This window comes from Myxine glutinosa, chromosome 10 (assembly GCF_964187855.1).
Source record: "Myxine glutinosa chromosome 10, kmMyxGlut1.1, whole genome shotgun sequence".
NCBI classification, from domain to species: Eukaryota; Metazoa; Chordata; class Myxini; order Myxiniformes; family Myxinidae; genus Myxine; species Myxine glutinosa.
The window spans coordinates 100,062,523-100,087,466 of NC_136270.1; the positions used below are offsets into that span (position 1 = coordinate 100,062,523).

Consider the following 24,944-nt stretch of genomic DNA (forward strand, 5'->3'; position numbering starts at 1 on the left):
AGCAGTCAATTTGTTTAAAGGTATACAATATGTAACAAGTTAAAATTCTTACCACAAACACAGCAAGGCCTTTCTTAGTGGCTTCCTTTTCTTCTTTGGTGAGTAGGGCAAGTGCATTCCTAGAAAGAGCAAAGAAAAAGTATCGATTAAAAGTTGAATGTGAAGAGTGAGGAAGTTGACAGAAAGAAGTGATGGAAAGGAGAGATGGGAGTTGGAAGGCCTGATAGACAGGTCCATGCCAGGCAGAAATGGCGCCGTTTTCCAGTCAAGGTTTTCTCAGTGGATTTATATACTTTTGATCATACTCTGTCGAATAAGCTTGTGGGCCACCCTGAAATTTGCCTCAAATCCAAGATGGCGGCCAAAAATCCAAAATGGCCACCAGAATAGCTAAAATAGTATTTCTGAGAGTTGCTTTTACCCATAGATGATTTTTTTTCAACTGATTGTGGCCTATTATGATAAAGAAAGATAACTCAGTCATAACTCAGCCATAAAAATTAACAATCGGTACTTTATTAACAAAATGGCCGCCGGGCAACTTCCGTATTACGGAAACTGCTATAACTTCAGTTCCGAGTGTGATATGATTATAATTTTGGTGTCCAGTCATATGTTTTTGGGGTCAAGGAATCCATATTTGTACTTTTTATTTCAGTGAAATATATATTACAATACATTTTGATTCAATTTCTTGGTTTCCATTTCGGATTCCTTGAATCCGGATGCAAAGAAATGATTCCATGAATGCGGACGCAAAGAAATGATTCCATGAATCCTGGCTTAGCAGATACAGTGAATCCTCATAAAATTACTACATAAAGACAAAACTTTTTTGGCACAGGAGAAAAGGGTTGCACAATGGCATCCACGCCGATTTTGAGTTTAGCAAGGGGCGACAAACCGTTGTGCTGCCTCTGTAATGAAACTATTAAGGACGTTGAGTCAGCTTATAATATGACTGAGGAGGGATTGCAGTCTATTCAAGAATTAGCGGGAAGATGGGTTAAAGTTGACAAGAGTCTGTGTACTCAGGCACCATATGCTGAATTTCAATCAGCCGCTGTGAGACTATCTAGTGCAGGCCATGATGTCAAGATTCATGAGAACTGTAGAATCACATTTCGGAACAGAATTGCCCGAAAGGAAGCCCAGTCTCGCAAACTTCCCGTTTCCAGTTCAGAGAATATTCATGAGTCGAATGAACCAGTTGCTGCTCCCGCGTATAGGATACGCAGGGGGTCACTTGAGAAAAAGCAAATCTGTTTCGTGTGCAACGTGGATACGAAAGATGACAGTAAACCGTACAATAGTGGTGGTCTTGGTAGATGCTCCGAGAAGAATGCTGTCAGTAAAGTAGAACGTTCAAAGGACATGAAAATCAAAGATGAAGGAGATAAGTTCCATGATGCAGCGAAGCGACTCGATGTTATTCTGAGTGGAGCATCATATGACATGTTTGCAGTTGATGTGTACTATCATAAAAGTTGTTATGACAATTTTACCTATGCATATGATAGAAAGTTGCTGTCAGCGGATGCAGCAGAGAAGGATAGATTAGCTACCGAGGTTATGGACAGCTTTTTCAAACTGTTTCACCGCATGGTAGTCAAGGATCAAAAGGCGTATTTCCTGAGAGAATTGATTGAGGACATAAAGGAGATCAGTGAAGACAATGAACTTGAGGACCCTCCGATTTCAAAAACCTGCATGTTGAAAAAACGACTGACTGAGAAATTTGGTGACGCCATCGACTTCCACTTGTTTGGGAACCGGCTAGTTGTCCATTCCACTGCGGTCAATCCGATATCGTATTCTGCGGCTACAATTGAAGGAAATGGTCTACGTGAATCTGATTTGACAATAGCATTTTCAAAGCTGATTCGTCGTAAACTTTCACAGAGGTATGATATCAAATGGCCCCTTGAACCAGATGAGCTGTTTGATCTACTCGATAGTCACAGACCTCTTCACTGTATCTTCAATGCCATTTCTTGGTCAATCAATCCCAGGAGATCTACAAACGCATTTGGGTATGCTACGGCTACAAGCAACGCTGAAGCGGAGAAAATTTCAGCTATAACTCAGAGCTGGGAAAAAATGGTCAAAGGTGAGCGATCACCATTAGGAACTGCTTTGAGTTTGACCATACATAGAATCACTGGTAGCAAAGAGGCAACTACTCTCTTGAATCGATGTGGCGTTGGAATACCATACACAGATGTCCGTGACTTGAACAATAATTGGGCAAAGTCCATCAGCATGGAGCACAAGAAGATGCTACCTCCAGGTGACTGGCGAGCCCTTTTCTACGATCCATGGGGACTTGATCACTGAGACCACAATCAACAGAGATAGTGCAGGCCCATATGTCATAACAATATTGTTTGTGTTTTTTGTTTGTTAAAATTGATTTAGCAATGGATTCTGCTTCAGAATATTATAGAGATGTAAAAAAAATAGGGTTCCATTTTTTCTTTTACGTCTAATAGGTAGTAATTCGAAGAAATCCAAGATGGCCGCCATAAAATTTGGAAAATACACTTTTGTGCATATCTTTGTATCTAGATATCATATAAACATGAATAATATGTCCTTTTATATGTTTTCAGACCCAAGGAAGCCATTTCTGCCATTGTTTTTACAGAAAAATGCAAGGAAAATAAAATAGTGGACATATACCAGCCAAAGTGGGGTCGGCCGGCATGAAATCGGTTAATTAAGTTTCCACCATCTAGTTAAGGTCTGGTTTTGACTGTGTTGACGAAATGTGAATCTGAATAGTAGTATCTATCTTTGCAGGACCGACGACAGTTCAAGAGTGTCTAGAAAATTACACCTACCTTCAAGATGAGTGACTCACCACCCAGGAAGATTGAGAAGTCAGTAGATTTCGGACTTTGTTTTGTATGCCAAATGGCCATAGGGCAAACAGACTATACAACCTTTGTAACGAAACCAAAACTCTCCTCTGTCGAGAAACTGATGGCAGGTGCTGAGGAACAGTACACGTATGGTGAAACAAAGTTTGCATCATTGAATAGACGTTTGCAATATTCCTCTGCTGAAGAATTGCTCGCAAAAGGTCTCCGCTACCATAAAGCTTGTTACAAAGATGTTACCAATAAGATGCACATTGATCGAGCAAAGGCTAGGTTTGAGAAAGGAACAACATCAGGCAGTGCCGCAGAAATCCGACTGAAAAAGAGAGGACGACCAAGTTCTAGTGATCTAGGGGAAAGCACGTCAACATCCAGAAGGTGTTCCCGAGAACAGACATTTGACGCGCTCAGATGTGTCATATGCCAGGAAGACAGAGGAAGTGAACTACACAATGTGTCAACAAAGAACATGGGACTCCAGATCAGAAACATTGGCCAAGAAACAAGTAATGACAATCTGAAAGTGAGACTGAACAGTGTCATAAGTTCGCCTGACCCATTGCAAGCAATGGCTGAGGACATGAAATATCATTTACCATGTGTAGTTAAGGCCAAACGTGCTATAGTTAAGACGGAAAAACAAACAGAAACAACCAATGTTAACTTTGGTCAGGTGTTATCAGACCTTGAACTCATTGAAATTGTTGAAACTGCGTTGAATGATACTACTGAAAATGCTGTGCTGAATATGAATGAAATTCATGTAACCTATGTCAATTTACTTAAGGAGCACGACTTTCCGGTCTCAGACAACCATAGTTATAAGCCATACCTGAAACAATTGATCCTAGACAACATTGCCGATGTTCATTTCAGCCGGCCCTCAAACAAAACAAAGCCAGAGCAGATTCTTTCCACAAAGCTCAAAGACCACATGATATCAAGCACAATTACAGCAGACAGCATCAAAGACGATTTTAAAGTACTTTTGCGAGCTGCGAAAATATTGAGGAAAGACATCGCATCTTCCCCAGCATGGAAATTTAATGGAACATTTGCTGATTACAAGCCACCCCCGATGCTCAACATCTTCTGCAAGCATGCAGTCATGGGAACAAGGAAAGTAGGAAATAGCAACAGGGAGGACTCCATTGGTGTGAGTGCATCATTGTTGGCGCAGCACTTTGTCGGTGCTTATAAATCTGACCGACAGGTATCGTACGAACCAAGAAGCGAGGATGGATCATTCAAACAACGATTTGAAACTCCATTGAGTGTGGGCTTAGCTCTCGACATACACAAAAACACACGATCCAAGGCGCTTGTAGAGAAACTTGCACATCTGGACCTCGCCATCTCCTACAAAAAGGTCATGGAGATTGAGACCAGCATTGCCAACTCCGTACTGAAGCAAATGGAGTCCACCGGAGGCATCTGTCTACCACCATGGTTGGTTCAGGACACGTTCGTCTGGTTTGCCATGGACAACATCGATTTTCTAGAGTCAACTCCTTGCGGGATGAATACCCTTCATGGTACAGCAATTGCGATCTACCAGCCTGTATCACCGGAGAAATCACCCATGATACCACCAATTGAACTTGACCGGTCATCAAAAGCTCAAACGATACATGATGCAGTTGGCTGTAAAACGTTGACCTGCAAGAAGCCAGCACCCGAGAAGAGAAAGAGCGACTGCAAGCTGCTCACATCAAAACCCGAGACAGACAAGAACAAGAAAACCGATATGACCTGGATGATTGGATGCCTGAACTTCGAGGAAGAAGGAGAAGTTGACGTCAAACTCACAGCTCCGGGGACGTGGGGAGCCTTCAATTCCTTGCTATCTTCGTCCAGTGAGAAGACCAATGTTGCTCTCGTTCCTCCGTTGATAAGGTCGCCTCCTACAGACTATGATACACTGTACACGGGTCTGATGAGAGCTCACAACATCACAACTCGTGTTATGGGGAGTGAGGCAATCACAGTCATGACTCTCGATTTGCAGCTATACGACCTGGCGATGAAGCTGTGGGTGGAACGCGAGGACATCAGGAAGCAATTCCTCTTCCGACCTGGTGAGCTACATGTTGTGTTTTGGGCCTTAGCTGCATTAGGAAAATACGTGGAAGGGAGTGGAATTGATCAGGCATGGGTCGAGGCTGGACTTTTCTCGCCAACCACAGTGAGCCAAATACTAAATGGGAGGCACTTGTATCGAGCTCTGGAGGCACACATGGTAACACTGATCGCTTTGTACAACCTGTACTTCCAGAGATTCCTGGCAATGGAACCTGAAGAAAGGGCCTATCTGAACGAGTCATCTGTTCGTCTGGGAGAGGCATATCAGAGAGACATCAGCGGGAGCATGGAGCCAGAGAAGAATCTATGCGACATTCTCAAAAAAACATTGGCCATGATGGAGTCCAGAGATATGACCAAAAAACTGGAACAATTTGAGGTCAGCACAAACAAGATACAGCGCTTCATCCTGAACTACATGAAACAGTTTGAGACTATCCTTCTGTTCATTAGAAGTACAAGACAACGTGATCTGCTGCTGCATATGGAGAGCATCGAGTCTCTCACGAAGTACTTCTTCGCTCACGATCATCTAAACTATGCTCGGTTGCTCCCTCTCTACATTTCAACAATGCAGGAGACTGAAAAGCAGCACCCAGAACTGTGGAGGGAATTCATGAAAGGGAACTTCTGTGTGACAAAAGGATTGGCAGGCTTCACATCAATAGCCCCAGACCATGGCATTGAGCAAGAAAACCGTACACTGAAGGTGATTGGAGGAATCGTAGGGATAACTCAAAATGAGAAGGCGCTTGACAAGTTCTTCCTCATTGCACCTGAGCTGTCAAAGTCACTGCACGAGTTTGCGGAGGGATATGGTCTTGGTGAAAACCAGAGCAGAAAACAACACCACGAAATCACGGGGGGAAAGCTTTCCCGGGTGATGAGCCATGCCTCCAAGCTTTCTAGGGTGTTCCGTGAACATGGCGATCCATTTATGGAAGAGGAAGTAGACGAGGTCTACAACCTGCTCACCAAAGAAGTCATGAATGAAAAAGTGTCCAGCGACATCTTAGAGCGCGACGAGATCGGACAACAGATGTTCCAGCAATTTGCCACAGATCGTTTAGCTGAGGGAAAACTTTCTGTGTGGGACAAAATGACGAAAAGAAAACTTCGAACATTCAAGAGTTCGAATGCCACAACAGAAGTGAGATCGGGCGACAAGCTGATCAAAGTCAAAGAAGAGCGAGGATTGTTGCAGAGGTTCATCGTTATCTCACGGAGCCGACCAGAGCTCGACCTGAAAGAATGTATTGGCACCTATGAATTTGGCATCGTTCCACGTTCTTTATTTGCATCTGATGGATCCCTCTTGTTGGCATACGACAAGGCAAAAATCCTTCGTCAACTTGAGCATCTGGCTGAGCCTGAAGAGCAGGATGTACATGATCCACCAGGAGAACCTATTTCGACAGAAATCAATGAGCATCAAGACGCGGGAATTGCCGCTTTGAATGATGCAGCAGCACACGCTGGGGAAGAAACTAATGACCCATCAACTGACTATGAAATCTCAAGCCAAAATTTGCAGGAACCCTCTCAGATCAGCCAAAACCCAGACACAACCACAAGATCAGGAGTGATCAATGAAAACGAGACTACTTCTCGCCATAGAGTGATAATCATTGATGGCATGGCTCTTGTTAACGGGATCTCCAAAACAGAACAAATGATTACATGCAGTGACTTTGCTCAATCGTTCATTGAACGCCTCGAAAATATTGCCGTGCATTATGATGACGTGAGGTTGGTATTCGACCGATACATCGATAACTCACTGAAAGACAAAATGCGCCTAAAGAGGACAAAGGGGAAATCAACATACTATCACGTCAGGGATAGTACATTGATCCAGAAGATTTCACTCAAAGATTTCCTTTCCAATGTGAAGACCAAGGCAGAGCTTACAGAGTACTTGGCTGTGAAGTGTCTATCTTACAGCAAGGCTCATCCAAACAAGTTGAAGAAGTTAATGGTGACATCAGGAACTAAGACCACGGGCAACACTGAAGTTCCAGACAGTCTACTCACGCACAGCCAAGAAGAGGCCGATACACTCTTAATTCTGCATGCTCTCACAGTCGACAAAGATGCAGAAGTTATCATTGATTTGCCAGATACCGATATCTTCCTCCTACTGATTCAGAGATTTCACGATCTACCACCTGCTACGAGGTTTCTCACTGGGAAGGGAAAGTTGAGGAGGAGCATTGCAGTCCAACCTATTCATGGCATGCTAGGAGAGAAACGTGCGTCTGCAATACTTGGATTCCACGCATTCACGGGAAGTGACATGTCTGGAAGGTTCGCTGGCAGGAGCAAGGACTGGTGCTTTAAGGTCTTCATGACATGTGACAACAAGATATGGGAGGCTCTGGAGTCTTTGGGACAAACTGATCCGTCACCAGAAGTGTGTTCCCAGCTGGAACGCTTCGTCTGTCTGCTGTACAAGTCTAAAGTTCACACGAAAGTAAACGAGCTTCGCTGGTTCTTATTCTCCAACCGTGCTGCTGAGGGAGAGAGTCTTCCACCTACCACTGGTTCGCTAAAGTTACACGTTCAGCGAGCACATTATATCGCAATGATATGGAGAAAGGCAGCAGAAAGCCATCCGTCCCTTCCATCACCTGTCGAGTATGGTTGGCAGTTACTTTCGGATGATGGGGTTTATGCCCCAAGTCGATGCCTGAATCCTCCAGCCCCAGAAGCAATAATGAATCTCGTGAACTGTGGGTGCAAGAAAGGGTGTATGGGAAGATGTAGCTGTCGCAATAACAATATTCCTTGTACTGAAGTTTGTGGGTGTGTGGGTTACAGTTGTAACAACAAAGCAAACATCAATGAACCGCGTGTGATAGATATGGATGAGGATGAATGAGGCATTCGTTTATGTGATCGTTTATGTTCATTCATCGTTTATGTTTAGGTGTGTGTGTATGTGTGTGCGTGTGTGTGTGTGTGTGTGTGTGTGTGTGCGTGTGCGTGTGTGTGTATTCAAAATAAATGTTATCAGTGAAGATTGTTTATTGAATCGATTCTAATTGGGAAATTATACGATCCGATTTCACGACGGCCGTCTCCATTTTGGCTGGTATATTGCCCACTATTTTAATTTCCTTGCATTTTTCTGTAAAAACAATGGCAGATATGGCTTCCTTGGGTCTGAAAACATATAAAAGGACATATTATTCATGTTTATATGATATCTAGATACAAAGATATGCACAAAAGTGTATTTTCCAAATTTTATGGCGGCCATCTTGGATTTCTTCGAATTACTACCTATTAGACGTAAAAGAAAAAATGGAACCCTATTTTTTTTACATCTCTATAATATTCTGAAGCAGAATCCATTGCTAAATCAATTTTAACAAACAAAAAACACGAAATTACTAATCGCCCTAGACTAAGAGGTTAAAGTCCGGGGTGGTCCAATGCAAGGCGGTTACAGTACCAGCAAGCAGACAACAGATGCGTTCATAAAAACGAGTCACTTAATGGCAAAGCTCAGAGGAAGATTGAAGGAAAGGTTGCATATCCTGACCTCTTCAACTCACAAGGAAACAACAATAGGGGCACGGAGGCAGCATGACAACATGGTTCGCAACCTAGTCATCCAATTGGATAAGTACTTTGACCCTTTTCTGATTGGTTCTGCGCGTCACATGAAAACTGGAGTGGAAATTAACCAAGGTATTGTCAGTGGATTGTTGTCATCAACCGAAGCAGGAGAGAAACAATTCCAAGACTTTGTTAACCTTAGACTCAAGGCTACTGGAGAAGGCAGAATGAACATTTTTGACAGGATTGTGAATCTCAAGATCAAAACGGGCATGGAGAAGGTCAAGAAAAATCCAAAGGCAGTGAACGTTCTCAAGGAGGATCGACAAGCATTTGGTGTGTTGGTAGGAAAGGCAACTACCCCTGAAGAGGCACATTCACACCCCCTGACAACTATTCCACTTGCCCTTGCCACACCAGAACGAGACATTCGACAAGGTTCTAAAGCAGCGCTGAGGAACTACCTTATTGAGGAATCTTCATCAACTACAGAGGAACCGCCAAATAGAAGCAACTGGCTGATTGACGGAATGGCAGCTGTAAAGTCAATCCCGGCTCAACAGACTTGGGGAGAATACACTGATGCCCTATTGAAATTCTGCATGCCACCAAGCCAGTCAAACCCAAAACAGCTTGGGATCATATTTGATTCCTACTGTACGTCCACTACAAAGGAGTTAACCCAACGACGCCGAGGGATCTCTGGTAGAAGAACCCACATCACAAGCCCCGAGCAGAGTATGCCCAGAGGCAAAGATTGGGACGCATTTCTGCATAATGCTGAAAACAAGACTGAGCTGATTAAATTTATGGTCACTTACTTCAAAAGTGATTCAGTCAGATCGAAACTCAGAATTCCACTCACCGTGACAGAGGAACAGAATACATGGTTGATCACGCAAACTAAGTTTGAACAACTTGAATCCTGCAACCATCATGAGGCTGACACCAGGCTTGTTCTTCATGCAAGCAAGTGCGAAGGTCCGGTTGTGATTAAGGCTTCAGATACAGATGTACTGATCCTCTTGAGCTATGCCTATTCTGTCTGCAAACCACCACAAGACTGGTTCATGAAGATTGACCATCGGTACGTCAGTGTCAAGAAACTAACGACTCATTTTGGAGATGAAGTGTGTCAAACTCTCCCAGCATATCATAGCATTACTGGATGTGACACGACATCATTCCCATTTCGCATCGGCAAAATCAAGCCATTGAAGAAGATGTTGAAACAAGAGAAATCCCATCTACTCTCTCAGCTGGGCAGATCAAATCAATCTTTTCAAGATGCTACCAGTGCTAAATGCTTCTTCAGAACCTGCATGTATTCTGGAAGTGAACAAGAAAGCTTTGTTGAAACAAGGATCCGAACGTACAACACTCAAAAGGTGAAATCTAGTTCCAGCATCCTTCCAGACGAGAGTAGCACCAATGAACACCTCAAGAGGAGTGACCTTCAGGCATGGGTGTGGTACCAGTGTCTCAAGCAAAACATTGAGTATCCTTCTATCACTGACAGAGGATGGGAAAATACAGATGATGGTATCAGGCCAATATGGTTTACCTGCCCGCAACTCCCTCCAAGCCTCTCCAAGAAAAAGAGCAAGAAAAGACAAATTCAAAGTAAGTATACTAAAAATATATCATTACTTTGATCATTGCTTTTCGTTCCTGTCATAAAGTTCCTCCAATGTATTCCCACTGGCAGTGCATTCATCCAGATTAAATATGTGTAACCTTCCACTTACAGGTCTCGCGGAGTATGATGCAGATTTAGAAGATGCAGTAGAAGAGAGAAGCCAGCCTTCAAGGAAGAAGAGACACAGGAATACAAGCAGAAAGCATGTACAAGACAGTGAAGTTCACTGTAGAGAAAGAGAAAAGCAAGGTAGATAAGTCCAAAATGCAATCGTAATTTTGTTATTTTTATATGATTTACTGTTTTGAATCCCGACTATATCCATTCACATTTTTTATAGGTATCGGTGGGGCAGAAGAAAGAGCAGAAGAATCTGAAGTTGATGAAGAGTACCAAGGAGATGGGGAAAATTCGGAGAGCACCATGGAACAACTTTCTTCGGATACCTGTGGACTTTATTCAGACTTTCAGAGTGAAGAGAGTGATCTTGATCTTGATCTTAGTAACTGAGGATTATGTGCCTTTTGAACAACATATTTTTCCCAAAGCATAACCAAAGCCGGGGATCATATTGAATGGGAATTCAGATACATTTTATAAACCTGTGTAGTTTGGTAGACGAAGCAAAACTGACTAGGAGCCGTTCAGCGGCAGCCATCTTGGATTTATTGTTCATCCATGATTTAGGGGATGATCTATTGAGCTAGTGTCATGATAAACCAACTAAATGGATAACCAGACTTTGGAAACCAAGAAATTGAATCAAAATGTATTGTAATATATATTATGGAGCACAAGACATGACTGAATCTGCCACATCGGTGGCCAGTATTGGCAGCCATCTTAGATTTCTTTATGAACCAATGATTTCACTGAAATAAAAAGTACAAATATGGATTCCTTGACCCCAAAAACATATGACTGGACACCAAAATTATAATCATATCACACTCGGAACTGAAGTTATAGCAGTTTCCGTAATACGGAAGTTGCCCGGCGGCCATTTTGTTAATAAAGTACCGATTGTTAATTTTTATGGCTGAGTTATGACTGAGTTATCTTTCTTTATCATAATAGGCCACAATCAGTTGAAAAAAAATCATCTATGGGTAAAAGCAACTCTCAGAAATACTATTTTAGCTATTCTGGTGGCCATTTTGGATTTTTGGCCGCCATCTTGGATTTGAGGCAAATTTCAGGGTGGCCCACAAGCTTATTCGACAGAGTATGATCAAAAGTATATAAATCCACTGAGAAAACCTTGACTGGAAAACGGCGCCATTTCTGCCTGGCATGGACCTGTCTATGATAAGAGAGACCACGTACGAGCTGAGGACCATGTTTCATTTACATCTCGGGATCAATAAAATAATCACGCATTATAAACAAAGCATTGAAAGTATGGAGAAAATCCGCACTTTGCAAGTATCCATCTTATTTATCAATCTTGTCCACCCTTTGCAGTCCCCCCTACCCCTCATTGTTACCTGCAGTCCTTGTTTGTCCGTCTCGGTCTACCTTCCCCCTCCCTCCACCCTGCTATTGGTGTTTCCCCCATCTCCTGCTGTTCCCTTTATTATGTTGTGTCCTGATCTGTTGTGTGTCCTAGGTCTTCCACGAGCCTACATGTACCATGTAGTAAAAAAAAAGAAAGAAAGAAAACACGTTCGATGGTGTGACCTTTTCTATGGTGGTATTGGAGATAAGGAAGGAGAGGGTTGCTGCAGCGGTACTTATCCCCACTCTCCTTTTTCAGGAGAATATTTACAATCCGAAATCAACACGCATACCTTCAGGTAAATAACCATCTTAAATACGTTTATCTACAGGGATAACAAACAAAAATATCCTGCTGGGTATATGTAGGAATCGATATTTGGGACGTGTGGATCCCTTCCCCCCCCCCCCCCCCCCACCCCCAACCACGTGAATCAATTTCATTAGAAAGGAGGCAAACTTGACCAAACTTCCAGTTCATTTCGTGTTTTGGTGAGCAAGCTTGTCATGACGTTTCCTTCAGATGCAAACTTCAGCAAATTTTGCAAGAGCTTGGTTGTATCAAATGAGCAGAATGTCTGGTGGGTGACAATGTGTATGAGAGCTAAGGTGAAGCCTGCCGCTACAGAATTGAAGTCGCGGAAAAATTACTATGAACACAAGAACAAAAGACGTCTTGCCATCATTTACTTGTATCAGACTACCTGTGTGTTATGGCAGATGACGTACTTGGGTGCCTTGGTTTAGCTACTTATACATCATGTTGTCAAATATGTTCTTGGCCTGGGTGGACGCCATTTTAATGTAGCAAAGCCACTTCAAGAACATGTCCAGAGTTAGTCCTCGCAGGTCAAGGACAGAAAATGTTTACTGAGCATATAGAGCAGGGAGCCCTCCACAAGGTGTTCACGTGGACCATTACCCAAACAAGAGCAGTATTCAATGGTCACATGGATTGGCAAATACTCACTTTTACACCAGTCTTGGATAAAATACATTTATATGGTATCCATATTTTCAAGTATGTGTGTGTTTGTTTGTGCGCATGCTTGTGCATTTGTATGTTATTCCTTCACAGCCGAACTGCAGCACCTAGAGGCCCCAAATTTTGGGTGTAGGTACTTCAGAATCTGGACAAGATTTTAAGCCCCCACACATTGGCTTTGACATTCGTTTTGAGGCCATCAAAGGCCGCTGGAAAGTGTATAGTGAGACCATCAGCCTGCAGGAAAAAGGTAACCACCATGAGGCCAATAATTGCATAGCATTTCAATGTACAACACGCCCAAAACAACCGCCTGGAAAAGCTCACCCAGCCGGGCAGCACTGGGAATCCACCCCTACCTCCTCCTCCCCGCCCCCCCCCCCCCACCCCCGACCCTTGCTAGTTTTGTGTAAAGCTGATGCAAAAAAAAAAATCCAAGAGCTGCAAGCTTGTAAATAAATAAAAAGTCAGTAAACATAAATGTATTTCACAATCTTTGTAAAGGATGACCACAAAAAAAAACACAGACATACAAATAAATACACAGCGATCAAAACATAACCTTCCGCTTTTGCGAAGGTAAAAATTGCGTGTGTGTGTGTGTATATATATATGTATATATATATATAAATATATAAATATATAAACGTACCAACCTCACCTCTAATAATTACATCCATACTAATGATATCCTCTTGCTTTTTGTGGGTGTGCAAAGTGGGATTTGTATAGTCAGTACATTTTAGATTTAGTCACAATATAGGCCCATCCTTTCAACATGTCGTGGACAACTAAAGAAAAATCGTTTTCAGTCGAAATCTACCTGAGAACAAATCCTCCAAGAAGACTCAAACTGAGTTCAGGGTTAGATGCTTAAGGACGTCTACCGAGGAAGGCCACAATCCATAGATAACCTCAAAACAGCAATAACTGACAAAATCCATTCAATCACTGCAACCAAATGTGGCGGAGTCAGAAACAATTTTGCCCGTTGAATCCATGTGTGCCTGCAGTGCAGAGGCTGACATCCGGAGCATGTGCTATAACCTCAAATCAATGACATTAAATATATACACCTGAAACTTTCCAGAGTGATCATGTGAAGCCAAATGTGTACCAAAGAACACGTTATTTTAAGAACACACAAAGAGCATTAACATATGTGTTATCACATACTTCATGATGGCTACTCAATCTCACAAGAGACATGTCCAAGCTGTGCTACCTCGATGTGCCAAGGCCTGAGATGCGATCGCAGTCCATGTTATCTCTTTCTATCGTACCACGCTTGCAAACTTCAGAGAACTCCTGGAGGATGAGGGAGATGAAAGACACCATCTTTGGCTTAACGTTGAGATCACTGTGCAGACAACGAGAAAAAAAAACATTTTAAACAAACAAAGCCAAAATATAAAATGTTTTGTTGGTTTTGAGAAATCACCGATGTGGTGAAAAACTATCTGGCACGTAAAGAGGCTGAAGGAACACTCACGAAGAGGCATTGGCCTGCACAAAGTGCTGATACGAACATCGTTGAGGCTACATGGGGTTTATATAGATAATGAAAACGTCACACAGCGACCCAATACCTTGGATTAATTATTTGTGGAAAGTGCTTTACAGGATATTTGACACAACAATTCAGTCATACATTGATAAACTGAATAAAAAACCACCTTTAGAGGCCATTTTTTCCCCGCAAGCGGGGGTTGGCCTTTTTCTGGGACCGTGGTTGTTGTTGTTTTTCGGTCCCCTTTTTGAAGCAATGTTTTACGGCCGGATGCCCTTCCTGACGCCAACCCTTTTTGCCGCCTTTAACGACAAGCAGGGAATTACCAGTGAACTGGTACTCAATTTGCCGACCTCGGAAGGATGACAGGCTGAGTCAACCCTGACTGATGCCTGATGCCTGATGACAGGCTGAGGCTGATAAACTGAATGAGAGCATAAAAAACATAGGGGCAATACCCCTGGCGCTCACCTGGTAGAATAAACAGTATACATACTGCCTGACATGACATGACATGACAGACATGACTAAAGGTATTTTAAACCAATTTCAATGGTTGCTAGAAGACAGGGCAGCATGTAGAATCATACTAACATAATCATAAGACTTTAAACAAATAAGCAAAAAAAATACCTATTTTGGGGGGCAAACCCCCATCCCCTCCCCCAACCCAATATACCTCGTCAGACCCCAATTTTTCTAATGCCTTGAACAAACATTGGTACATCATGGGTGATGAAGGTTGTGGTGAAGTTTCATCGAAATAGTGTGTGTAGTTTCGGAGAAGAAAGCAAATACCTATTTTGGGGGGTCAAACCTGGACCCACTTTGACCCCCGGTAAACCCCCTGAGACTCCGATTAATTTTTTTAATGCCGTGAACAAACTTTAGTTATTTAAATTGTCATGGGGACCGCAAGGCTAACCCCACTCTTGCAGGGAAAATGGCTTTAAAATGCCTGTTGTTGTTGTTGTTGAACAAACTTTAGTCACAACACAACAAATATCATTTGTGCCAACTTGTCACAATCGCTTCAGCGGTTTTGGAGAATAAGCTGCAAGTGTTTACGGACTGACTGACGGACGGACGGACAACGCGCCATCGCATAAGCTCCCCTGAACTTGCTAACAAGATGAAATGCCCCGTATAAAGCAAAGGGCACACACAACAAATAAGAATGCACTATAATTTCTTTTTTTGGATATTATATACACCTCCCAGTTGCAATTACTCAATATTTGGGGCTCGTCCGGGATCAATTTCTGTTACGGGGTCCCCCCTGCCTTACCCCTGGTCTCGGTGGACCTCCGGACCCCGAGAGGGTCCCCGGCAGAAAGTTGTTTTAATCTCTCACTGGAACCCGCAAATGGAACAGTCGAGTCAAATGATGCAACCCCACCCGGTTATAAGCAAACCATAATATATTATAAATCCCACACAAAGAGCCATGCCGCAATGGGGCAAGCCATACAGCAATGGGGCAATCACACACTTTCAAATCCTACGATAATATCCTTATCAAGCCCCTTAACCCCAGCACCTCCCCCAATGTCTCTGCTCCACTCCAAGGCGAAGTCCCAATGTCTCTGTGCGCTCCCGCGATTGGGGAGTCGAGGCCCGATGGTCAATTGAGGCGTCGACGAGCGAGACGACCCCGATGACGCGTTCTCAGCCCCCAGCAGCACAGCGGTGGAGAGGAACCTCACCAAGATTCGAATTGAGGCGTCGACGAGCGAGACGACTCCGAGGTCACGTGCTCAGCCCCCAGCAGCACAGCGGTGGAGAGGAACCTCACAAAGATTCGAATTGAGTCGTCGACGAGCGAGACGACCCCGCGGTCACGTGCTCAGCCCCCAGCAGCCAAGCGGTGGAGAGGAACCTCACAAAGATTCGCTCCGATGTACACGTTGCGGTTCAACCCGCGAGCCTCCGTAGAATTCGCACGTGCCCCTCTCTGGTACGGCCGTTCCCGGCAATCCCCCAGGGAATAATGCCCAGCCGACACGACGAAAGCCTGTTCCCTGCAGGGTGCTCGCGTGGCCAGAATGGCGCGCGGCTTTCGCTCCAACTGTTCCGGTCTTGATCCGGATTTTTCCACCACACTTATCAGGAGCGCTTTTAACCCTTTTAACCACAACAAGCATCATCTGGAATCAACCATGAACAGGAACCACCATAATTAGGGCCGGTATCCGTAACTCCCCCCTTCCCCATGGGTGCCCCCCCCCCCCTCTTGGGTTAGAGTTAGGGTTCAGAACCCTTGCAGCAAATGTTGATGTGGCACAAGGGTTCACGGTCACTAAAGCAATGGAGAGGAGAGGTCCCGTTCAGCATCTGAGACATGCTAAGCTTGCAAACTACTCGGAGGGAGTGGGGGGGGGGGGGGTGCAGGGGAGTCCACCCTATGCTGATGAAGGCCAGTAATCCCAAAATTGGTCTGTTGATCAATTTCCTTCCCAATAAATGAGCTGCCATTGCTAAAAATGTCAGTTGACTGATACCTCAGGTAGCAGCTAACACGCTGCTTGTTTTGCAGTCGGTGAGTCTATGTCTTTCACAGGCTGCAGCGAAGAAAATTTTATCAGTGTATAAAAGCCAGTCATTAAAATATTTTGTGGAATCACAGTTGAATGTTAATAAGACTGAGAGTGTATTATAAGCAATCAAAAAATCACATCTGCATGACAAAGTGGTGCAGCGGGTGCTATTGCGAACAAACCTGTTTCGTCAAGCCCGTTGGATGCTTCTTCAGGTCAGTATATCCACTGCAGATGTACACAAAACAAACATTATAATCTGCTTGCAAACAAAACATGCTGAAAATTGTGTGCAATTCTTTCAGCAGCTGTCATTACACAACTCAAAACCAGAGGGAATGAGGCTGCCATCATTTGGTGAATAACAAAACGCACATCCCTCATTACAAGACAACTCAAAATACCGAATTTCACAATACCATAACACATAAATGAGGGAACTAACTCAGTATACATTACGTTACATTTGCTTTTACGGAATTTGAATCTCTAAATTATACATGGGTGAAAAAACATAAGGGCTTCCTACATCTACAGTGACAACAATACATGATAATAAAGACAAAATAAAAGCAAGTTCTCCAACATCTACAGTGCATTCAGAAAGTATTCAGACCCCTTCACTTTTTTCACATTTTGTTATGTTGCAGCCTTATGCTGAAATCGTTTAAATTCATTTTTTCCCTCATCAATCTACACTCAATACCCCATAATGACAGAGAAAACAGGATTTTAGAAAGTTTTGCAAATTTATTAAAAAGAAAAAACTGAAATATCACATTGACATAAGTATTCAGACCCTTAGCTATGACACTTGAAATTTAGCCCAGGTGCCTCCCATTTCTCTTGATCATCTTTGAGATGATTTTACACCTTGATTGGAGTCCACCTGTGGTAAATTCAATTAATTGGACATGATTTGGAAAGGCACACACCTGTCTATATAAGGTCTCACAGCTGACAATGCATATCAGAGCAAAAACCAAGCCATGAGGTCGAAGGAACTGCCTGCAGAGCTCAGAGACAGGATTGTGTCGAGGCACAGATCTGGGGAAGCCGACAAAAAAACAATTCTGCTGCGTTGAGGTTCCTAAGAGCACAGTGTCCTCCATAATTCTTAAATGGAAGAAGTTTGGAACAACCAGGACTCTTCCTAGAGCTGGCCGCCCGGCCAAACTGAGCAATCGGGGGAGAAGGGCCTTGGTAATAGAGGTGACCAAGAACCCGATGGTCACTCTAGCTGAGCTCCAGAGATCCTGTGTGGAGATGGGAGAAACTTCCAGAAGGACAACCATCACTGAAACACTCCACCGATCTAGGCTTTATGGCAGAGTGGCCAGACGGAAGCCTCTCCTCAGTGAAAGACACATTTTGTCGGCTTCCCCAGATCTGTGCCTCGACACAATCCTGTCCCTGAGCTCTGCAGGCAGTTCCTTTGCAAGCGCATCTCTGAGCTCTGCAAGCGCATCTCCAATTATATAATGGCATTAAATCGGAAAATACGGGTTGATATAAGGAATTTCTTTTTTTTTTTACAACTTTTCAAGAACGAATATACAGGCACTCATTGCTATACGCACCCCAGTTTAATGCATTTTCGCGGATACGCAATGAATAAAGTAACCAACACATTTCACTACATGCCATGTATTTCGCTGATACAATTTTTTTTTTTTTTTTGCCGCCACATCTAAAGGGGGTAATGTGCTGTGACCATGAGAACGGAAGGGGAAGCGTATGTGCTCCACGGAAGGTTATTATTCCATTGTAAATCAAGGGGTATCAGAGATTACGGTAGTACTCTATGTAGGGATGGCATTGAAAAAATTCTGGTCCCATATGCTACATGCAAAACTAAAGTTTGAGTATCTTCTCTAAGAAGTTGTTTAGGCTGCATCTGAGAACCTACCTGCTCTGTTCAACTGATTGCATTGGCAGGGATCACTTTTCAGTATTCCAGACCATGGAAAAAGGGAGGGGGGGGGGGGGGGAAAAAAAAAGGAAAAAATAAAATAAAATAATAATATTAACAAAGTTCAAAACAAAGTTCATAATAATAAATAATCACCTATAGACGGTATACTTGTATTTCCGAGCTGTCTCTATTAATGGCAATTAATCTGGTACCATCCGACGGAGTTTTTTTTAGTTTTTTTTGTATACAAGATCGAGGCTCGAGTAAGACCTAACATTAATCACAAAAAGACAAACTGACACATAAAACATATGATAAAGGGAACGGGAGACAAAATGGGGAGAGAGGGGGAAGCACACAAGTACAACATTTTACTTTGTGCAACATCCTTTAGTATCGTAATTTTAATAGCTTGAAAGCATTCCACTAAAGGTACAGAAAACTACATTCCTTTGTAAAATAATAGGAAGGGATCCAACAGGTGGGCGGGACTATGACTGCCAATCAGTTTGATAGGGGGCGCGGCTGATATACACATTTGCATCAGTGTGGTTATATTATGCATGATAATGCGACATCAAATAATATCAGTGGTGTGGAGAGCAAACTCCCATCCACGGGGTCGCAAGTGGCGGATAGCGAAACGGCCTCCAGATATGGAGGTTAGCTGCGAATATACAATAAGCAGTCCCCGACCAAACACGGGTTGCCCTTTGGCAAGGCATAGTACCCGGATGCCACCCGAACCAGGGTCACGGTGAAGACATTGGGAGGCAGGATGTTGGATGGTGGATGAAGCAAATTTGGACAGTCTTGGTTCATTCCACTTAGTGGCAAGGCGATACGAACAGTTACTGCTGCTTGTTTCGGTGAGGCACAAATGACCAATCGTAAATGCCGGACGGACTCAACCTGCAGGTGACCAAACCACCCGAATTCATTGCTCGGCTTTGCGAAGCCGAGTTTTAATGATGTAATGACGTACCGAGGCTCAAGTTTAATGGACTGTGATGATGATAGTGTTTTGAACCGAAATTGGGATAGTGAATAGGATTGGCAGTAATGATTGGCAAATTTGATGGGTAAAAATGATTGGCAAATTTTGATTTGCAGAAAATTTGATGGGCAAGATTGATAGTGAGAGATAGCCGAGGTGGAGGGATGGCAAATCCACCATCCCTCACATCCCCCGGGGCACATGAGCACTAGTTATGGGGTTATGGCAGTGTAAGCTCGCTGAGGGAGGGTTTGGATAATGTATAGGGATCTAGAAAAATGACCATAGGTAACGATAGAGGTAAGTAGCGACATTGTACAGGTAGTCGGGGACGTAGAGAGGTTAGAATGGTTGTTAATGACGTGGTATGTGCTTAGTTTAAAGGGAAGACGGGGAGCACCAAGTTAGAAGGGCACCAGGTAGATCAGATGATGCCGTGTGTGTGAGAATCTTTGCCGGTGAGCATGCTGAGCAAATGAGGCAATGCTCGTGAATGGTGCCGTGTGTTTGTGTTGGAAGTGTATGGAGCAGCGTATGAGGAATAATTGTGATTGTGCATTGTATTGAGTGAATGAAGAAGCCTGGGAGGAAGGAGGGTGCAGGAAGCACCAGGTGTAGGAGTGATGGCACAGGTGTGCAAATACAGGTGAGCATGGTTGTATGGAATAGGTCTGGAATATATGGAGTATGGAATGGATGGTGTGGAGTGAGTATGGTGGAAAATGTGGAGTGGAGTGGTGGGTGCGAAGGGAGTGTATGGTGGGATGGACCCCATCACGAATACCCGGGGAGGGTAGTTTAAGAGTTAGGTAGAGGGCATAGGTAAATTGTGGTTGGATATTGGCATCTGTGGTGCGTGTGGAAGAATGGTGTTTGGATGGGCGCATTAGTGACGTGGAAATGGCTGGGCGTGTGGCCTGTTAGTGTGTGTAGTTGAATGGGCACTCCGCCACTGTGAGGATGTTGGCCAGGTGAGGCCGCAGGTGGGCTCTGGGAGCCAGTAGAGTTGTTCAGTGGGGCCCGAGGATCCAGAGGATGGACCGGGTAGCCCTGTGCCAGAGAGGGCACCGGGAGGGGTAAGTGCCAGAGAGGGCCTTCCCCAGTTAGATAGGTTAGGTAATGAGCAGGTAAGCTCGGAGGCAACTGCAGTGGTGGAGGTGTGCAGGTGGGTAGACCTGCTGGGAGAGCCACACGACCCAGTCCTGAAATTGTGCAAAGGCACAGGGAGGTGAACCGGGGGAGTGAGACCCCATATTGATGAGCACCACAGTTTGGTCAATGGGAGTTTGGTTCTTAAAACCGCATAGAGTGTAAGATGGCCAATGGATTGGCAGGGAAAGACCCCGGGTAGTGTAAAGTGTGTTAAAGTCATTTAGAAGGTAGTTAGGATTGAAATCTACTCGCACCATCTACATCCACTCACCTGAGGTGACAGAACTCCACACCGTGCCATGGTTTGTTGTTGTTTTTTGTTCAAATGTTTGGATTGTGAGACGCATCATGACGCGGGTGTGACATTGTGCTGGTTGTTCCATCTCTTCCTCCTTAAGAGGGATTGATGATGAATTGGTGATGGCAAAATTGGCTTAGTGGGATTGTGACGAATTTGGTATAGGGGAGATAGGGGGAAGACGTGACATTAGTGACGAATTGGTAAGTGTGTAGATTTTGTAAATACGGGGGTAAGGGGCAAGGGGAGAACAGGTGACCGGTGGGGTGACGTACGATAGGGACGGGCTTTTCTCCGCTCAGTCTCCAGGCGCACCTCACCTTGCATTACCTTTATTGATGTGTACCCTTGTGACTTTACCCCTCGCTAACGCTGCTTCTTTGTCTTCCTTCTCCCAACCGAGGATCGTGCTCTCTGGGCACTGGGGGGAGCGTGCGGGAGGCCGCGTCTGTGTGCCCGGATCCTTGCTGCCAGCTGCCTGCATCGATGCACCACTTTATGGACCACGTTGTTGTGGCCGAGCACCACCATATGGACCCCATGTGTTGGGGCCTAGCCCCTCTGCTGGGACCGGCCACGATGGCCCAAGGGAGATCTTGCTTGCGGACCTCGGTAACGTGGCACCTATGCCATACAGGTGAACCACCCCTAGTCGGCCCCTGATGGCCGTAAATAAAAAGACAAACGGACACGTTTTGTGCATTTTTGCTTTATATTTCCAAATAGGCAGCAAGCCAGAAGACCAAGGAAGACCAGACCAGCGGCAGAACATTGGCCGGCTGACGGGGGCGCCAGTGAGAACTTTTTAACATATTTACTGTGCTTTGGTGCTTTGGTGTTTGTTGGTGCTGGTGCATCGATGCAGTGCATGCTGTCTCCTCCCCTCCCACAGGATTTTCTTTTTTTTTTGTTCCCCCCAAAAGAAAAACAACAGGTCCTGGGTTGCGTTTTGTAAATAATTACATAACGTCACTTGTAAATAATGCTCCCCAACGTTCATGTTTAGTTTGCGAATTAATTCCGCAATTCGGTTATCCTGTGGGCGTGAATCTGTTAGGCAGGGTGCAATGCAACAGCCGGACATACTTATTTGTGTTTTAAAACTGTCACACTCAGGGTCAGATTAATTGTAGAGGGAAATTACACCTGCGTGTCACATTAAGTAAAGTTTTATAGGCCCGGGACGTGCCTGGAGGAAGAAGGGTGCCGTGTTGCGGATTTGAAAACCGTGCACTTGGTGTAATTATTGTAAATATCACCCTCTGTAAATAGTAATTCTTTGTAAATACCTCCATCGATTGGTAAAGGTCAAAGGTCGTCCCTTTAGCTTGTCCATCGCATACACGTAGCAAATCATAGGCTTCCCTCAATAGTTATTTCTTTATTCTATGTCAGTATAAGGCTCTGTTTTTCCTCTAGTTCATTGCATTGCACCGAATCAAATAAGGTAGAATCCCTTTCTAATTGCCCAAGAAATTGTATTGCCAACCACAATTGCCAACTGCATTCGCCGCCATGCCATGTGCTCTAACTCGGGGAAGAAGGGCGTGCCCGCCCATCGTCATCGGGGGGGGGGGGGGGGGGGAGGAGTCAGCCAAGCGCCAGGAACAAGGCATGGCTTTGCCAACGCGGGGCGGGATCCCCATCCCCATCATCAACCCCCATCAAGGGGCGGGATCGGTGAGCCCTCGCGACCAATCAAGGTCGAGGCGAGCTCACCGATGGGCGTTTCCAAAAGGCCGGCGGTTTGATCGCCACGCGCCTCATAAAAGGAGGTTGAGAGGGACTGCTCAAAGAGAGGTGTGAAGGACGAGAGAGTTGAAGGAGCCCGAATCGAGAGTCCTGTCAAGAGAGACGCGCAACCTGCGGGAGTACGAGTTCAGGGGAGACGCTGTTCCAACCAGCCTTGCCACGACAAGCTCCGACGCGTTGCTGCGAGCATCCCGGCGGTGTGGACCCGAGGGTGGAGAGCCGGCGGCTGCTCGCTCCCGGCCCGGCCGTTCTGCAGTCCCACCTGAACCTTCCTCCCCTTCCAGCCATTCGTCCCTGCCTTCAACCCCCGTGTAAGTCTGATTGTCGTCCGTCTTTTATGTTGTCCTGGGGTATAAGTTAAGCTTGTTTTAAGAATTGCACTGTCTTCTTCTTCTTCTGTAAATTACTTTCGTTTCTTTCCTTCTCCCTTAGTTTCTTTGGTTTTGTACATAATTAGTAATAAATACCTGTGTTCTTCCTACCTTTGCCTTCTTTCCTTCACATCCGTTCGTTTTAGAGGTTTCCACATTGAGTTCCTGTGGCACGATTTTGGCCAACGCATATGAATCGGGTTTAGTCTTTGTTAATGGCCCGAACCGCGGGCTGCTAAAACCGCTCGGCAAAATAACATCTTGTCCGTGGTTTCGAGCGGAGTCACCCACCTGCCTTGTGGAGGGATTGCCGGAGGTGTACGGGAATCCCTTGACCAATCGCTTCGGGCAATCCCACCCCACAGGGGAGCGGGGTAGCTTCAGGATCGGAGACGGCCAGTGCAAATAGAAGGGGGATTAACCCCCCCCCCCCCCCCCCCCCCCGCGCTAAGGGGAGCGCCGTACTCCGTTTCCGTAACAATACGTTTATGGAACGAAATGCATTTTCAAAGGCCTGTAACATAAAGTTCATTCAGGCTCCCTCACGGCTTTATTTCGACTCTATTTCACCATCACAGTCGCTGGTATAGTTCAAGTCTCGGTTTCAGCTAAAGTTGATAAAATCGGCGAAATGTATTCCAACAGCCGTTTTGAATGTGTCGACTGGTTGGATGAGATGTGGGTATGGGGAGAGACGGGAATGAGGAGGAATGAGAGATGGGAATGAGACATGGGAAGGAGAGAAGATAACGTTCCCAGGACTTCGTTATCTATATAATAATAGCGTAAGGACTCGACTTTGTTATCCCTTTTACGCTGCACCCAGTGACCCGATGCCCACGGCACTAAAGGATTTACGATCTACGAACCGCACTCTTTGTTTATCACGTACAGCCATACTCGAAAAATCTGAATTAGCCGACGTTGGGGGCCCAAAAGCATCCGATTAACTGCCGATACGACGCCATCTTACGACGTCATCGTATTGGCGTCTGCTGGGCGAAGGCGAAGCAAGCCGTCCGCTGATTGGACAGGCAAAGGCGAAAACAAGCCGTCCACTAAGTGGACAATCCAGAGCATGCATTTGTGCCGGTGTCGGCGATCGTTGTTCATATACGCACTCTTCATTCTCATCTTTCTTCCTAACTCTTACTCGGACAAGCAAATCCCCTATGCCATCCATAATGGTACACTCTATCCATACACCACATCCTCCCTTCCATGGATGTTCCACGGGTTTCGGCTAGTTTATATTATTACTTGGTAAAAGTACAGCGACTGAATACTGAAGTTTGAGATCAAACCTGAGTCTTATTATATATTTACATATTCCTGGGGTATATATACAGAGTTTGTTTAAAGTGAGTCCACTCTTTTCCAACCATGGAATTAAACAATACAGTACTTCAAAAATGTACATAATAATGTAAACTAACTATGGAATACAATATTTATTAATAATGTTTGGTTTTAATCTATTTTTACTTTGTAATGTAAAGTGAAAAGTTTTCGATACATTCAAGTTTAAAAATGAAGAAGGGTTATGGGGTCCATGGGCCTCTGACAGGCCTATGATGTTCATTTTAAGACTGAATCAACACGTCTTCGATCATAAATTACTTTTTGAAGAAACAAAGGTACATTTTGATTACAACTCAAGCAAAGGAAACCAGGCAATGACTGTCACTCTGCAGTGTGTGTGTGTGTGACCCAGTCCCCTGTGTGTGTGTGTGTGACCCATTCGCCCGTGTGTGTGTGTGCGT

General features: G+C 44.6%; 2 protein-coding genes across 7 annotated transcripts in view; one reads left to right on the forward strand and one right to left on the reverse strand.

Moving 5' to 3' along the window:
- LOC137433915 (multiple myeloma tumor-associated protein 2 homolog) overlaps window positions 1-24,944 on the reverse strand; it is a 76,475-nt gene that overhangs the window by 20,236 nt on the left and 31,295 nt on the right. For 4 of the 6 annotated variants that reach the window (XM_068126400.2, XM_068126401.2, XM_068126403.2 and 1 more), the window contains exons 4-6: window positions 16,879-16,924; window positions 13,875-13,957; window positions 53-119 (exon numbers count right to left, since the gene is read on the reverse strand). In XM_068126400.2, the coding sequence (XP_067982501.2) occupies window positions 53-119; window positions 13,875-13,957; window positions 16,879-16,924 (196 nt within the window). Of the gene's footprint in view, window positions 1-52; window positions 120-13,825; window positions 13,958-16,878; window positions 16,925-18,605; window positions 18,641-24,944 lie in introns of those variants that run through there. The other 2 variants (XM_068126402.2, XM_078785933.1) reach the window with 2 other exon arrangements.
- On the forward strand, window positions 8,643-10,716 carry LOC137433585 (uncharacterized). The gene is made up of 3 exons (XM_078786241.1): window positions 8,643-10,151; window positions 10,279-10,416; window positions 10,508-10,716. Exons 1-3 carry the CDS (start codon window positions 8,756-8,758, stop codon window positions 10,675-10,677), a joined length of 1,704 nt encoding a protein of 567 aa, XP_078642367.1. The 5' UTR covers window positions 8,643-8,755; the 3' UTR covers window positions 10,678-10,716.

Excerpts from the sequence above, each read along its gene's own strand:
- LOC137433585 (XM_078786241.1), top strand. The coding sequence starts at position 8,756 with ATGAACATTTTTGACAGGATTGTGAATCTCAAGATCAAAACGGGCATG. Across the intron at positions 10,152-10,278 it reads CAAGAAAAGACAAATTCAAA|GTCTCGCGGAGTATGATGCA; the intron begins GTAAGTATACTA and ends TTCCACTTACAG. Across the intron at positions 10,417-10,507 it reads TAGAGAAAGAGAAAAGCAAG|GTATCGGTGGGGCAGAAGAA; the intron begins GTAGATAAGTCC and ends CATTTTTTATAG.